The sequence below is a fragment of the Benincasa hispida genome, chromosome 2 (genome assembly GCF_009727055.1).
Source record: "Benincasa hispida cultivar B227 chromosome 2, ASM972705v1, whole genome shotgun sequence".
Lineage (NCBI taxonomy): Eukaryota > Viridiplantae > Streptophyta > Magnoliopsida > Cucurbitales > Cucurbitaceae > Benincasa > Benincasa hispida.
The window spans coordinates 26482344-26499551 of NC_052350.1; the positions used below are offsets into that span (position 1 = coordinate 26482344).

At 33.4% G+C, this 17208-nt stretch overlaps 1 protein-coding gene across 1 annotated transcript; it reads left to right on the forward strand.

Annotated features, from left to right (window-relative positions):
• Window positions 1-14752: 14752 nt before the first annotated feature.
• LOC120070931 (dynein light chain 1, cytoplasmic-like) lies at window positions 14753-15451 on the forward strand. The gene is made up of 2 exons (XM_039022843.1): window positions 14753-15059; window positions 15149-15451. Exons 1-2 carry the CDS (start codon window positions 14922-14924, stop codon window positions 15290-15292), a joined length of 282 nt encoding a protein of 93 aa, XP_038878771.1. The 5' UTR covers window positions 14753-14921; the 3' UTR covers window positions 15293-15451.
• Window positions 15452-17208: the final 1757 nt, after the last annotated feature.

The window sequence follows — 17208 nt, forward strand, 5'->3', positions numbered from 1 at the left end:
TGTTAACAACCTTAATAATTTCGCGTAAGTGTAACCCCTCATTTTAGGCCCTTGAGTCCTGCCTTAATGCGCCCACCGTAGGAAAAAAGTAGATTAGGACAAGAGACTAAAGCATCCTTATCCTTTTCAGAAGATCAGATAAAGAGTTGTGCAAATACAACCATCCTTTAGGGGAACACTCCCAGGGTGCCTAAAGGCGATGCACAAAAACGTTATCCAACTTAATGAGAGAGACCGTGGGATATGTTATCACATGTCCCGTTCCCACTTACTATGAACATTCTCTCCATTCACCTTGGTATTGACCTACCCAAACACCATCCTTTAGGGGGGTATTTTCAGGGTGCCACGAGGCCAAGGATAGGTCTCACGGTGTGAACTTTTAGGGAGAAACGTGTAGAGGTTTAGGTGAAGTATCATATACCCCAAGTACCTCCCACTGAATGTTCTACCTAGGGATTCATTAACTTAGTAAATTCGCTACGGATTTTAACTAAGTGTGAGTTTAATTTGCTAAAAAACAACTCTTGTTTTTGATAATTAAACAAGTTTGATTCAAGTCTTATTAAACACTTTAACAGACTATCATCAAATTTGCATGCATGCAACAAATCTATCTAATTCACCTTTCCAGGTAGGTTCCCAGGTAGGGGTGTTCCGTTTTCGTTAGCTTAAATACCCCAGCCTAGCCAGAACCCGCCTTAGACAAAAGGTCCCTTATAGATAGATTTGGTACATATTTAATCTTTTATAAGTCAATTTAATCCTATTAAACTGAAATAAAAGATTAAACTTAGATTTCTAATCTCATTAGAACCGTGATCTTAGGTCTATCTCAATGAAATTTTAAAACTCTTTTAAAAAATGATTAAAGTCTAAGTGTGCATGCATGTCTTTCTTATTAATTTTAGTTCTAATTTCATTAATTATAACACTTATAAAAAATGAAACAACTAAAAAGCTAGACTAGGTATTTATAACTCTTATAAATTAATCTAAGTGTCATGTTTCATGCAATGTTCATTCATTACTATACATAACTCTTATATAACTTGTAATGAACTTAAGCATACATGCTTTCATACACCCTTATACTATAACATTTATAACATAAAGATGAAGCATGAATATGCTTAAATTCATGCATATATTATAACACATATATTATATGATGCATGAGCATGCTTTAAGGTAATTTAATCATGCAAGCTACTATATTATAACTCTTATAATATAAAGATGATGCATGAAAAAAATGAAAAACCTATGGAGGGATTTAAAACTACATGACATACTTTATGACATATAATTAAACATACATCACATGTACATTCATAAAAAATTGATGGATCGGGATAATTAACCTAAAAAACTAAACATCACATATTTCATAGACAAAGTGAATAAAATATAAAAAATTATTAATCACATACAAGTTTGTTCATACAAGGTTTATAAACTATAGGACCCTATGAGATTTAGGGCATGAACCCCAATAGTTTGGTCTACTTGGCTCCGTCTCATATACGAGATAAAGTTCGGTCTGCCTGAATATTTAAACTAAGATTTATTGATGGCCAACCAATAAGGAATTAAACACAATAACATTGAAAAATATAATAACCGATCACCTATCAAATTCATAAAAACTCTATAACATTATTTTAAATCCATAAGAAACTTTGTCAAAACCCAAGAACTAAAGAATCTAGACACTCATAGTTATCAAAGACATAATCTCATATGAATTGTTAAACATAAATAACAAAGAAGATGAGAAGAAAAGAGAAAAGCTACTGTTAAAATCATTCCCCGTCTTGAAGATCGTCAATCTCGCCTTGATTTGCACCTTGGAATCTTGAACGAACTCTCCAAGACTTCTTTCACACTCTCTACTCTTTTTTGGAGCTAAAGATCACTTTCTAGCTCTGGAATTTCGTGCTTAGAAAATATGAGAACCCTTCCTTTTATAGGAAAACAGGAACCCTAATTTATTTAGGAAAATGGGAATTTTTCACCATAGCGCCATGACGCTCTAACGTAGTGTTACATTGCTTCATTGCCTCTTCTCTATGGCTAGCGCTGAGGTACAGCACCATGAAACATCGCGATACTACCCTATTTCTTGATTTTTTTGCTCCTTTCCTCTCTCTTTTCAACGTTTGGCTCAATTTTGTCTTCCTTAGGCAAAACTGGGTCTTGTTAACTCTTATTAACTTTAAATCTCGATCTTGAACAAAAACCTTGAAAATTACTAACAAAAAAATCAAATCTAATAAAATCTTATAAAAAAACTAGTCTAATCTACGAAAAATAACACATATTTTAGGTGCATTTCAGTAATATGCACCAAAAAAAAGTAGGCCATCAAGGGATTTGGGGCTTATTATGGCATCTTATGCCAAATTATAGGTGAGAGTTTATTATGCATGTATATTGGTGTTGGAAATGCGACTAAAAGTTCCACAATAGGTAGATGAAAGGATGATCATGGGTATATATCCTTGATGACAACTATCTCTCTTGGTATGAAGCCTTTTGGATGAATCCAAAAGTAAATTAATTAGAATTTATGTCTTAAGTAGACAAATACTAAGCACTATGAACATATTGAAGGAACTCTTATACAAAAGTACCCATGAGCGGAAGTGGATCTTTCCGATTTCGTTGTGACAGAATTACCACACATACATTCTAAGAAATAGATATGCATTGTGACATTAATTACTGGCATGCTTTAATCAATAAAATACAAAATACCGAGAGAACGTACCAGTTGAAGACTGTCTTCAATCGAACTCGATCCAACGAAAGCGAACTTCTCATGTTCGTCCAACAAGGAATCGCTTAGCAGCACCACGGTCATGTACACGATCAGTAGCGCACGAACAAACAACAACTGGGGACGACACCACCACTCGAAACCCTCGGTATTCTTGGAGTAAGAATCCAAAGGGTGGGCTTTGATGGAATTGGTAGAGGGGAGGTGGAAAAGCGATTGTGTAGAACAACCAAACAAGTGGGAGAAAAGGATGACCATTGTATAGTCTGGTGCTTGTCGTTTAGGTTGGGGTACACTATCGTGTAGTAAACACTAAACGATCGTCTATCAAAAGGTAAGCGATCGTTTAGTTCCGCTCGGTGCGCTAAGAGATCGTGTAGTAAACTTAAGTGATCGTTTAGAAATCGCAGGCAATCGTTTAGTACGCGGGTATGCGATTGTTTAGGAAGATGTGCACTATCGTATAGGTTCTCAACGTTATGCAATCGTATAGGTTCACACCGTGAGTGGTTTTTCTTGAGTGTATCTTTCGTGTCTTTCAAAATGAAAACAATTTTCATTTTATTCTTCAGTTACAAGAACTGAATCGAACTTCCCACTTTCGCACAAATCCGGAGAAATACTCGGCCAATTATCTCATAACCGCCTAAATAATTAAATAATGAATATAATCATATTATATTCTCAACCTATAGTTTGATATCATATATCAAATATAGTATTTTCTCCTCCACTTGATATAAATCATATTTATATTCAATTTCCTCCAAAATAATGTATCTCATATATTTAGTCAATTATATCATATATAATTAACTAGTTAAATTGTATCATATATAATCGAACTCCCTCTTGTCAATTTGAACATTTCAAACTAACCCAAAAACTGATTCTCAACTTTATCCAAGCTACCAAGGGGACCTTATGGACCTATGGCTCGAAGCTCCAACGGTACGTAAATAGCTGACTAAACTCTTTAGCCACGAGATCCACCATCCGTTAACTTCCAGGCATTCCACTAAAGACTGACAGTTGAACTCTTCTTACCATAGATATATCTCTTTTTCCATTAGATATAACCAATCATGAGTACGATAACCCTTCACAGATGCTCGTAAGTATAACTGGGCCAATTTACCGTTTTGCCTCTGTAGTTACATCTCACTCCTCAAGTACCACTGATCCCTCTAATGAACAATACAACATAGTCTAACTATGTTCCAACTATGTGTGAACACCTCTTGGGTCAAGAGAAGGTGTGTGGCGCCACATCGTTCAAGCCCTGGAATAAGCCCTTAAGGGAGTTATCTATCTACTTGCCCCTGCTTTGGGGAAGGAGTGAATTTCATCTTGTGTAGCTGAGTTCCCAGCTCCCAAATCAAACGAATCCCCAAAGTGCTAGGTTTGAGTCGGCGAACTGGCCACTCACACCCATGCAAATCAAAGGACCACCCTCAATGGCATAAGTTTCCAATCACTCAGAATTGAGGTCATTTACCTATGGTCATCCTAGTGAAGTGAAGTCTCTGTCATGAACGATGTTATATAATGAGACGTTAACACTTCGTGGTCAGGTCTTATACAAACTCTTTGTATAGGACACCCCGCTCGCATGTCCCCTACACAAATGATCAGGATTAGACCATCTGTGACAAGTTACATCATTTGTAACTATTCCACAAAGCGAGTCGCATCCGTAGCGTTACCAGGATAAGATTTCCCTCCTATATCCATATAATACAGATCATTTTGGTTATTACTTAAGACATCATCCACTTGTATGTCACTACATACATGCTTAAGTTACATAAAGATAACCAGGGATTTTAGTTTATTTGGTTTGTGGTAAAGCAAATAAAACATTCAACTGAACAAAATCAAGAAGTGAAGTAAAATATCATATATTATACATCACAAGCGTTCGTACAAACTGTTTACAAACAACAAGACACGAGATTTTAAGGCATCAACCCCAACACATATATTTGAATTTTATATTTAAAAACATTTTCCCCGCCTTTGTTTTTGTTTTTTTAAGTATATGATCGGCTGAGTTACTCAATAGAGTTAGTCTTTGTAGATGGTGGATGAAATTAGTCACTGGAGGTGATTGTCAAAATTGGTCACCGAAGGTGATAGTTGCACAAAGTTGGAGGTCGATGGTGGTGAATGAAGATGATTGTCGGAGGTGGTTATTGAAGTTTGGCCATTGGAGGTTGTTGTTAGAGCTTATTGTTGAAGTAAGATGATAATAGTCCCCACATTGGCCACTAAGGGATGGTCGTCAAAGAATTTCGCGAGAGTTGGTTGTAGGCGATGGCTGACAGGCTGAGTCACTGAAAACATTGAAGGGAGGGAGAGAAAAGAAGGGAACTTGAGTTTAGTTTCTTGATTAATATGGAAACTTCAATGATAAACATTATTGAATTTGGTTGAGTTGAATTATTTAACATTGATTTGTGAAGTTGGTTAGCCAAACCCTAAGTTGAGGTAAAAACTCAACTCAACTCAATTGAAGTTAATGTTGGGTTTTATGTTCCAAAACTCGTGGTATGTAAATAATGGAGCTTATTCTGAAAATTCAATAAAGGTGTTATTGAATAGATTTATTACTTGAATAGAAATCCAATAAACCTAAAAGTTCCTTGACTATTGGATGAGTACTTGAACTTTATGTGGAGACATAAAGGTGGATCAGGTTCGAGTAAATTGTCAAAATGATCTATAGTACATGGATAAGGTTGGGTACCTTATTCTGGTAACACTATTGGATACGGCCTACTCTGTAGTTGTTACAAGGAGTTGTAAAGTGCTACAAACGAAGTGATCCTAATTCGTTCATGTTGGACATGAGGAGTGAGAGTGTCCTTGTGCAAAAGAGTTTGTACAAGATCAGACCAAGAAATGAGTTATTCTTACTTTATAATGCTGTTTACTGTTTAAGACTGAATATTTCAAAGCGATGACCTAGGTAACTTAACCTTAATCCTGAGCTAACTATGAACTCCTATTTATCTGGGATTACCCTTATATTTGCATAGGTGAGGGTTGGCTCAACAGCGCCGGCTCAATATGACTGTCATTTCAGGGGTAAGACCGGATAGATAGCTGGGGACATAGAGTGCAAGAGGGAATTCACTCCTACCCGCTTTAGGGATAGTAGAGAGGTTTTTCCCTTAAGTGATGATTCTGGTTGAACAAGGGATCCCGTCCTCTCATTTGGCATGAGAGGGACTCGGTTTGTGATTGGATCACAAAACAATTGTTTATTAGGGGATCAGTGGAGACTTAAGGAACAAGAGGTAATTTCGTGGGTAGAGATTTAAGTTAGTTGTTATTGCGAACAACCTGTGAAGGGTTAACTTACTAATCATGGTTATATCGAGTGGACATAATATATCTACAGTGAAGGAAGTTCAACTATGGGCTTTAGTGGAGTACCAATTAGTTAACAAATGGGGGTTAGATCGGTCTAATGAGTTTAGCCGATTAATCTCGGATCGTTGGAGCCCATGATCTGTAGGTCCATGAAGTCACCCTACTAGCTCGGAAATGGATTAGCTCTAGAGTAGTGTGATAAGTTAGTTTGAAATGTTCAAATTAGAATCAAACGGAAATTGGAGAAAATATATTTAAATATATGAAGATGAATTTATGTAAAAACTAATTTAATATTAGGTATTAAATTAATTAAAATTATTTAAATTGTTTAAATAATTATTTATTAATTTTATTAGAAAATTAATTTGTAAAATTAATAAATTTTGATTTTAGAAATAAAATATGATTTTAAAATCAAAATGGATTTTGGAAATTGAAAATTACACAAAACTTGAAAATGGGTTTTTCAAAGTTCATCTTCAAGTAGCTTACAAGGAACTCACTTTCTCCTTTGGTTTACTCCAAACATGAGCTGCATCCCATGCAACACATCTCTTTGCATGATAGTCTGCAATATATTGAAGAGATTGGAGTGAAGAATAGAAAGAGAACCGACTGAATTTTTGCTGAAAAAATCGATTGAAGAAGGTGTTCTTCAATGGGTTGGTTCAGTGAGCTTTCTCCATATTCCCTTTGATTTCAGCTTATTTTGAGTCCCACAACTCAATCTAGAGTACTAAAAGGATAGTAGGAAAGATCTTGTGGTGGTCTATATAAGGATTCGGAGGATTTTGCAGTTAGAAATGGAGATTTCGTTGGTTCGGCCAAGGTATGTTCTTGGAACCCATTAAACTCTATTTTTAGCATGTTTCTTTTCAACCAAAATTAATGAATTAGAATGCTTGTGGATCCTTATTTCTTCCACTACGTGATGGTGTTGATCCAACGGTTAATTCCCTAAACACCCCTGGTTTCAAAGTGGACAATCGACTTACTTTTCCTGTGGTTATAATTATGTATTTATAGAAGTAGTTAACCTAGGTTGTCCCTATTAAGCTTTGAAATTGTTTTAAGATATATCTCATCTCTCTAGGTTGAGAGGTGTGCCCTATTTCGCATTTTGTTAGGGTCAACCTTGAGCCGAGGGCGAACACCTTCCCCCTATACCAATTTTGGTTTTAAGGTGATGTTTTGGGTCAGGACATGTGCAAGACATGTCCCATTAGCTATTTTGCACATTGATTTGGGTCTTGACCTGAGCCAACCCTCTCTCCTGGACCCAAAACATACCTAGGTGTTATTTTTGTCCCAAACTTGTTATTTTCTTGGCATTGTTGTTCCTATTTGTTAGTGAAATTTTAATTTTAAATGAGAAAAAAAAGACCTTTTGAGAATACCACATTGCTAAGTTTAACAAGTAGAACCTCCTTTATAAACCCTCACCTTGAGTTATGGGTTTAGGCTCCAAAGGGTACCCATGTTTTAAAGGAGGTGAAGAGATAGATAAATGTGGGTATAATAATTTTTTTTATTATTTTTTATTATTTAAAAATAAATAGAATGGAAATTTTTCTTCAATCTTCTCGTGTGCACTTTTTACGCATGGTCCTCGCACATGTTCCACGATTGCATGTATTCTTCTCCCTCTCGTTTTTCGTTACCATTGGCTTTCAAGGCCTATAAAATGCACCCACTTTCATCAGTTTACACACCAAGAAACAATTCACCAGTCTCCTTTTCTCTTCCATTTTTCTATTTTTTTACGTGTTCAATTTTCTGAGCATATCAGTCTTGAATAATGTGAGTTTCTTCCTACGTTCAGTGTAGTTCCGTTTGAGACAGTGTTTTTGGACTATTTTATCATGAGGATGGTGTGGCCATTGTTGAACTGCTTGCACAAGGGGCAGAGCCGCAAAACATCTTAAAGAGAGTGAGCTCCGCGACTAAGCCAGTAACAGTTTTCTATTTTTGCAAGTTCTATTCCGATGTCTAACGTCGTTTGATCGTACTTGTTTTTTCTCCAATGGAGGTTGCCGTTCCAACAATTTTAAGATGTCTGTTCATCTATCGCTTTTGTGATGGCCCTTTCTCAAAACGATATTATGTCTTCACACCATCAAGAAAATTGCTAACGTCTTCACTACGGAGAAGGCAACTATCCCAATGGAAGATCCGACCAAAAACAAATCAGAGATGTAGCTGCTTGGGAAGAAAAAGATTTTTTATGCAAAAAAAATTATTTTAAATGGTTTGATTGACAATTTGTATGATTATTATAATACAATGAAGACAGCAAAAGAAACATGTGATGCCCTGCAGAAAAAATACGACACTGAGGAGGTCGGTTCAAAAAGGTATGTCATCAACCATTACTTGAAGTTCCAAATGATGGATGACAAGTCTATGGAGGTCCATTCTCATGAATTACAAAAGATAGTCCACAAAATTATAAGCGAAGGTATGCCCCTGAATGAGAAATTTTAAGTTGCTATCATTGTTGACAAATTACCTGTGTTATGGAAGGACTTTGAATATCTTAAGGCATAATACCAAGGAGTTCTCCTTGGAGAGTTTGATCACCTGCCTGAGGATTGAAGAGGAAGCCCAGAAGCAGGACCAGAGGGAGGAGGTAAACATTGTATCGAGAAAGCCCACCTCAGCTGTTGTGAAACCTAACCAAAAGCAAAAAAAAACCAAGATGAAAGGTCAGAACCGTGGATCCAAAAATCAGAACAATCAGAAGAAATAGAAACCACCCTAAGGAGAAACGGTACAATTTCTATGCTATAGCTGCGACAAACTTGAACATATGGCCAAGTGTAGGAATAGGCGTCATCCTGCAGAGTAGAAGAACATGACAGAAGAGTCGTTGGTAGCCATGATCACATAAATAAATGTGACCGGTGGCTCTGTAGGGTGGCTGATAGACACTGGCACTAGACGCCATATCTGTCATGGCCTTAGTCTCTTTAAATCTTATACTAAAACTAAGGATAAAAACATATTATTTAGGGATCACCACTCAACGAAATTTCTTGGAATCGGTGAGGTGGAGCTAAAATTTACCTCTAGGAAGACTCTCACTTTGAAGGAAGTCTTGCACACTCTGGAGATAAGAAAGAATCTGGTCTCGGGTTATCTCCTGGACATGACCAGCTTCACTCAGACAATAGGGACAAATTTATATACCCTCACTAAGAATAATGTATTCATAGGGAAGGATTATGCAATTGATGGCATGTTCAAATTAAATCTAGACTTGAATAAAATGAAATCTTCTGTTTATATGTTGTGTTCATTTAATGTTTGACATGTTAGATTTTGTCGTGATAATAAAAGATTAATTAGTAACATGATTAGGTTAAAAATGATTACTAAGTTATCTATGAACGAATTTGATAAATGTGAACATTGTAGTCAGGCTAAAATAACTAAGACTTCGCATAAATCTATACGTAGGGAATTTGAGCCTCTAGATTTACTTCATTCTGACTTATGTGAATTTGATGGTGTCTTGACTAGGAATAGTAAAATATACTTTTATCACTTTTATTATAACTGTTCGGATTTCACGTTCATATATTTGCTGAAAAATAAAAGTGATGCTTTTGATGCCTTTAAAATTTTTGTGACTGAAGTAGAAAACCATTTTAATCGAAAGGTTCAGAGACTTCTTAGTGATTGGGGAACTGAGTACGACTCATATAGTTTTAACGAATTCTATAACTCACATGGAATAATACATGAAAAGACTGCACCTATTCTTCTGAAATGAACGAAAAAGCAAAAGAAAAAAATATAACTCTATCTGAACTAGTAGTTGCTATTTTGCTTAATTTAGAAGCTACATCTTATTGGTGGGGTCAAATTATCCTTATTTTGTGTTATATCATAAATAGAATACTAAAATCTAAAAACCAACTTTACCCTACGAAGTCCTTAAGAATAAGAAACCTAGCCTGTCATACTTTAGAACTTGGGGGTGTCTAGCCTTTGTAAGAATACCAGACCCTAAAAAAAGAAAGCTTGCTAGTAGAGCATATGAGTCTGTCTTTATAGGTTATGTCATAAATAGTAAGGCCTATAGGTTCTATGACCTTAAGTGATCATTGAGTCAAATGATGCCAATTTCTTTAAGGATAGATTTTCTTTTAAATCTAGGAATAGTATGAGCTAGAGTTCTAGTAGCCTACCATCTATTAGAAGCCTGACCCTTAATGAAGAAACTGACGCAGAGCTTAGGAAAAGTAAAAGAACTAGAACTGTCAAGGACTTTGGAAATGACTTCCAGACCTATAACGTAGGAAAAAGATCCTAAAGACCTAAAAGAAGCCTTGTTCTCTGTAGATGCCAACCTATAGCATGAAGCTATAAATGATAAAATGGACTCTCTTTAGTCAAATAGGACTTGACATTTGGTAAACCTACCCCCTATTTGCAAAGCAATAGGTTGCAAATAGATCCTGAGGAAGAAACTCAAACTTGATGGAACAATTGACCAAGTTAAAACCAAACTTGTAGCTAAGGTTTTCAGACTAAGAGAAAATATAGATTTCTTTGACACTTTCTCCCATGTGACTAGGATCACCTCAATCCATGTGTTGTTTTCTCTAGCTGTCCTAAATAACCTTTTAGTTCATCAGATGGATGTAAAGACTACAACCCTGAATGGTGAACTTGAAGAAGAGATTTACATGGAACAACCTTCAGGCTTCGTAGTCCATGGTCAAGAGAACAAGGTTTATAAGTCTTGGTGTTAACAATCAACAAGCGGAAGCAATTTGGACCTTAAGCACTCTAATTCCATCAATTTTAGCAATCAAGCAAGCATGTTCAGAACAAAGAGATAGGGTTTCAAGATATTACCTTTGAAGAACTCTTCAATCCTTCGGTTTCAGCTTGAATCTTCACTGCAAATGCTTGTAGACCACCACTTGATCTTCCCTACTATTCTTTAGGATCTTAGATTGGATTGTGGGTCAAAATGAGATACAATTAAAGGGAATTTTGGAATTTTCAGATTGAGTGTCAAGATCTAGAGAGAACCCTTCTCCCTCAATTTTCTAAAATTGCATGTCCGTCACAACAGCTGAAGTTCAATTAGTTTCGATCTCCTTCTCAAGCAACCTTCTTTCACGAGGAAATGACACTAAAACCACTTTCAAGAAGTGGATTTGTATGGTATAAGGTAAAGTGGAAGAAGAGGGAAAACCCACTTATTCTAATTTTTAATTTTAAATGAATTTTAACATAAAATTCAAATCAATTTAATTTGAAATCAAATTTCAATTTTTTTTAAATAATTACATAAAATATTAATTAAAAAATTAATATTCTAAATTAATTTTAAATAAATTAATTCTAATAATTAATTAAATAATTTAATTAATTAAAACAATTTAATATCCAATATTAAATTATTAAACCACCAATTCCACAAGCATGGATTTTTGTTCATGTAATTAGTATTTAAATCATGTTTAAATATTATCCAATTATCCAATTCCGTTTAATTCAATAATTAAATATTTAATTATATCGTATATAATTATTGATTCACTTAATTCGAATTTGAACGTTTCAAATTCTCTTACCACGCTATTCTAAAGTTTAGTCTGTTTGTGAGCTAGTAGGGTGATCTAATGGACCTACAGATCATGAACTCCAACGATATGAGATTAACTAACTAAATTCTTTAAATTGAATTAATCAACATTCTTAACTGTCGGGTCACTCAACTAAAGCCTAATAGCTGCACTCTTCTCATTGTAGATATATTTTTATCCACTTGATTTAACCATAATCAGTAAGTCAACCCTTCACTGGTTGTTTGTAATAACGGTTGGGTCAAAAGCTTTTACCCCCAAGATTACATCTTGCTCCTCTGATCCTCTAATAAATAATTGGTTTGTGATCCAATCACCAAATCAAGTCATTCTCAGGCCAGTGAGAAGGTGAGGCCCCTTGTTCAAGACCTGGAATCATCACTTAAGGGAACAACCTATCTACTATCACTAAAAGCGGGTAGGAGTGAATTCCGTCTTGCACCCTCTTTGGTTAATGAACTTCCATAAAAGTAAGAATTTAATCTCTTAACTTTAGTTTGTAATGGTTGAATCTTTGTACTTTTAAATTTTGTAGCAATTTAGTCTCTAAATATTAATCATGATCAATTTAGTCATTGCACTTTACAATTTATAACTATCTAATCCTTATTGTGGAAAGAGAAATTTTCACGAATAGAAAAATATCAAACTATTTACAAAAATAGAAAAAAAGGGGGAAAAAAATATTGTTAGACACTAATATACTTTTATCTGCGTCTATCACATAGTATCAATGATAGACTTCTATTAGTTTCTATCACTGATAGACACTAATAGACTTCTATCAAGTGTTATTAACCTTTATCAAAGAAGATTAAATTCGCTATTTTGCATAAATAGTTTTTTTTTATTTTTCTATTTTTTAAAATTCCTTTGTGAAAAATACTTTATCCTTTAATTTTTCCAACTTTTTTGGGGTTTTCATGCTAAATTTTAGAATAATGTTCAAACTAATGAAATTGAAAGTTGATAAGAATAATACCTTTTTGGTCTCTAGGTTTTGGATCTAGTTTCTTTTTTGTCCCTAATTCTAAAATGTTACAAATTTGGTCCTTAAAGGAGTTTTATTTCATACATTTTAGTCCCTTAATTTCAAAATGTTACAATTTTACCCTTAAGATTTGAGTTTTGTTTCAATCTGGTCCATGAATTTTAGGAGTTTACATTTTTAACCTCAAATTTTTATTAAATGCTCATTTCCAACCATTGACATCAATTTTCTATTAATTGCAAATAATTATGAAGTGAAATTTTGAATTTAATTTTAAAAATGATAAAAGTTATGAGTGTTCGCACGAGATTTCAATAGAAATTTATTTCATGGAACTTGAAATTTGTATTTGTATTAATTTTGTGGAAAGTGAATACAATTTCTAATACATAATATTTTTATGCTTTCAAAATAAACTATAGTCTTTAAGCTTGTTGATCTTCTTGGATGATCGGCTTTTGGGCTTGTTGATCTTCTTGGATGATCGGCCTTTGGGCTTGTTGATCTTCTTGGATGATCGGCCTTTAGGCTTGTTGATTTTCTTGGATGATCGACCCTGGGCTTGTTCATCTTCTTGGATGATCGACCTTTGGGTTTGTTGATCTTCTTAGATGATCGACCTTGGCTTGTTGATCTTCTTGGATGATCGACCTTTTGGCTTGTTTATCTTCTTGGACAATCGGCCTTTGCGCTTGTTGATCTTCTTGGAGGATTAGTGTTCACACGAGGCTTCCGGAGAAACTTGTTTCGTGGAGTTGAACTTAAGTTGGTGTTGATGTTGATGTTGGTTTGATGTGATATGGTTCGATCTCTAGTACTTGATCCTTTGATTCTATCTCGGTTGAATGCATATGCTTGATGTTTAGAAGCAAGGCGTGTGGATGTTCTTAAACTTCGAGTCTTGGAAGAATGTTTGTATCTTCAAAGGACTTCAGTCTTCAAGCGTGGTCAAAATGCTTGTTTCTTCAAAAGACTTCAGTCTTCAGAATGCTTGTATCTCCAAATGATTTCAGTCTTCAGAATGCTTGTATCTCTAAAGGATTTTAGTCTTCAGAATGCTTGTATCTCCAAAGGACTCCAGTCTTCAAGCGTGGTCAGCTTCAAGAGTCAAGGAGTCTTCTGATTGTAGAGAATTTCCTATAAGCTCTCTAGAGTATAGATTTGCTGACCTCTCCAAATGAGGAAAGCTTCTCTATTTATAGAGTTAACAGGTGGACTTGGGCTTAGTTGATCCATGGGCAAATAATAATATCAAATTGGGTCAAATTAATCTTATCTGATTCAGTGGTCATGATAAAACCACGTCATCGAAATTTTTCTTCAACTTCAGGACATATGTCAACTTCTAATTGAGCCCAAATTTAATGATTTGGAATTTCGTCATTAATTTAGTAAATGAGGTGGCAATTTGTGATTGATCCAAAATTTCTCATTCAACCGTGAGTAATTAATTATAATGATTTTAATGATTTTTAAATTATTAACATTAATTAAATCTAAAAAAAAAGTGAATGTTTAGTGAAAATCAAAACTAAAAATATAAATCTTGAAACATATGGATCAAATTAGAGCAAAACTCATATATTAAGAGCAAAATTGTAACATTTTGAAATCTAGGAACTAAATTAAAATGAAACTCAAAACTTAAAAGAACTAAATAAATAATATTTTGAAATCTAAAAACTAAATAAAAACTATAGACTACCAAAAAGTTATTTTACTCTAGGAATTAATACGGTAAAAAATGATAAAGAAAGTAAAAATAGAGCGAGATAATGTGGGGAAAAAAGGGAAAAAAAGTGCTCGATTTTCACGTGAGTTAAAAATCCCTGAAGAAAAAGAAAAAAGAAAATAAATAAATAAATGATAATAATAATTAAAAAAAAAAAAAAAAAGTAGAAAAAGGTTAGAAGTATTCCATACGCAACCCACCAGTCAGCTCCAACAAGTCGTTATAAAGTAAGATGAGAGAGTTTTTTGTTTGTTTTAGTCTTTTCGCCTATGTATTTCCATCCCCCATTCCAATTTGGCAGCCAGAGATTTGCATTCCCTTTTTTAATTTCTCCACTTATATAATACCATAATAAATAATAATAATCTTCCATATTCACTATAAAGAAATTAAAGAAGCAGCCGTCAGCCGATACCGATACATAAAACGATGTTGGAAGGGAAGGCCACCGTGAAAGAAACCGACATGTCGGAAAAAATGCAGAGTCACGCCATGGCCTCTGCCTCTCACGCCCTTGATCTCTTCGACGTCTCCGATTCTCTCTCTCTTGCTGCCCATATCAAGAAGGTACGCCATACGCTACAATAATTATTCATTTCATAATTAACTTATTTAATTATTTCATTTTTATTTTTAAAAATTAAAATTAAAATTAGGATTTTGATCGGGCTTACGGAAGTGGTTGGCAATGCGTAGTGGGTTCCAATTTCGGCTGCTTCTTCACTCATTCCAAGGGGAGTTTCATCTATTTTTCTCTTGAAACTCTCAATTTTCTCATCTTTAAATCCCCTTCTAATTAAGTTCTTCTTCAGGGGCACCCTCGTCTTTTCCCTCTTCTTCCCTATTATTTACATCACTACAAACCCTATTGTCACATGTATCTTCTAATTTCCCTTAATTATTCTCATTTCTTTCGTAATTCTCTTCATTATTTGAGATATATATGCCCTTTTTCTTAATTGTTATTGCAATTTATATCAAGTTTCCAAAATTAGTTTTTGTTTTTTATTTCAAAATTTGACATGGTGTTGTTTTAGAAAGTTATTCCAGATTTTGACAACGTCCAAGAATGAAGTTGGACTTGGAATATTTCTAAAAAGTCAAAAATAAAATAAAAAGGAAGAAGAAAAAGTTTATGCTAGGAATGCCGTTCAGAACATATCCTCTAATTTACCACAAATAAAATTGTTTGTTATATTAATAATTTGGCTTCCATCTCTAAGCCGTTGAATTTTATTTTCAATAAATCTTAAATTTAATCTCTCAAAATTATTTTTTTTATTAAAATTAGTTAAATAATGATAATAATATAATACAAGAAATATGGTAAAAAAATATTAATACATAACGAAAAGTTTTTTAAATGTAAAAAATAAAAACCAGCAATGAAAATTAAATTTGAAATTTATTGTAAGTACATAAATTAAAATTAGACAATTGAAAATGCAACAATTAAAAGTGGACAAATTTTAAAAGTATAGCTTGGACAAAAATGATATTTTAAACCAAATAATTATTGACCAATTTCCGTTCAAATTTGTTCAAATTTATTTCTTTAAATAAAATCTATCACATATACTTATCTTTATGTTCTAATAGCTTGGATGGAGAATCTTTCTAAGACAATTTAGTATAAAGTCTTACCATATAATACCTAATCACCACTCCCACTTCCTTTTCATTAATTTGTGTATCTCTCATTAATTTTTACAAATTTTCCATCAAAGGCATTAAAACCAATTTTCATCTAAGCATAACCATGTTTTTCATTTTAAGGTGAATATGAAGAGTTTTTAATAAAAAAAATGCAATAACTTTAATTCCATAATAAAAGATCGAATGGTTTATTATAACACACATAAATGCAATAACTTTGAATATTTTCTAATTTCATAATAAAAGATCAAATGGTTTATTATAACACATATTTTCCATTGCCGATAAATAGTTTGTGCATTTATAAGAGTTTCGTTGGCAAATAAATTTTTCATCTTTTTCTCTTTTTGGCAATGTATCTGACCCATGACAATGGTAATTATAGGAAAGTGTATGATTCAAAGTACATCTCAATCTTATGGTTTTTTATCGATAATTTTTTTTTTAATTTTGAATTATGTTGTTGCATTGGATTGTACCAAAAAAATTATATTTGTGCAATTTTTGTTTTTTTGTCAAATAGATTAAAGGTCTCTGATCTTATGACTTTATTTTGGCAAATTGAACTTATTTGTAAAAAACATTATCCCATTAATTTTCTTTTTTTAACCGTAAATGTATGAAATATGAATTGATGTAATAAATACAAAATAATAAATAAATAATGATCCATTAGAATAGAAGACATCTTAAATTCTCTCTCTAACTATAGAGTCTGACGCATTTGTTTTTTTGACTTATTAGAAAGTAGAAAATAATTATTTTTCCTTTGTGGCAAATTTATCATTCATGGTATGTCCCAAATTTTTCCAAATTAATTTATTTTAATTTTGAAAATGTTGCATATCATTGCATTTTCTAAGTCATATAATTAACAAAACGTGATTATGATTTTTTTTTTCAAATAAATTGAAAGCCTCTTTGAATTTTACAACGTTACGTTTACATATAGTTTTATGTATTTGTATTTAGAATTTCAAAGAAAAAAGGTATCAAAATGAGTCTAACTCAACTAACATATGAGCATACTAGTAACTACGAGGTTTGTGATTCAAATCTT

Bases quoted from the DNA above. Each gene is read 5' to 3' on its own strand.
- LOC120070931 (XM_039022843.1), top strand. From the start codon at position 14,922: ATGTTGGAAGGGAAGGCCACCGTGAAAGAAACCGACATGTCGGAAAAA. The intron at 15,060-15,148 runs GTACGCCATACG...AATTAAAATTAG, and splicing joins TTGCTGCCCATATCAAGAAG to GATTTTGATCGGGCTTACGG.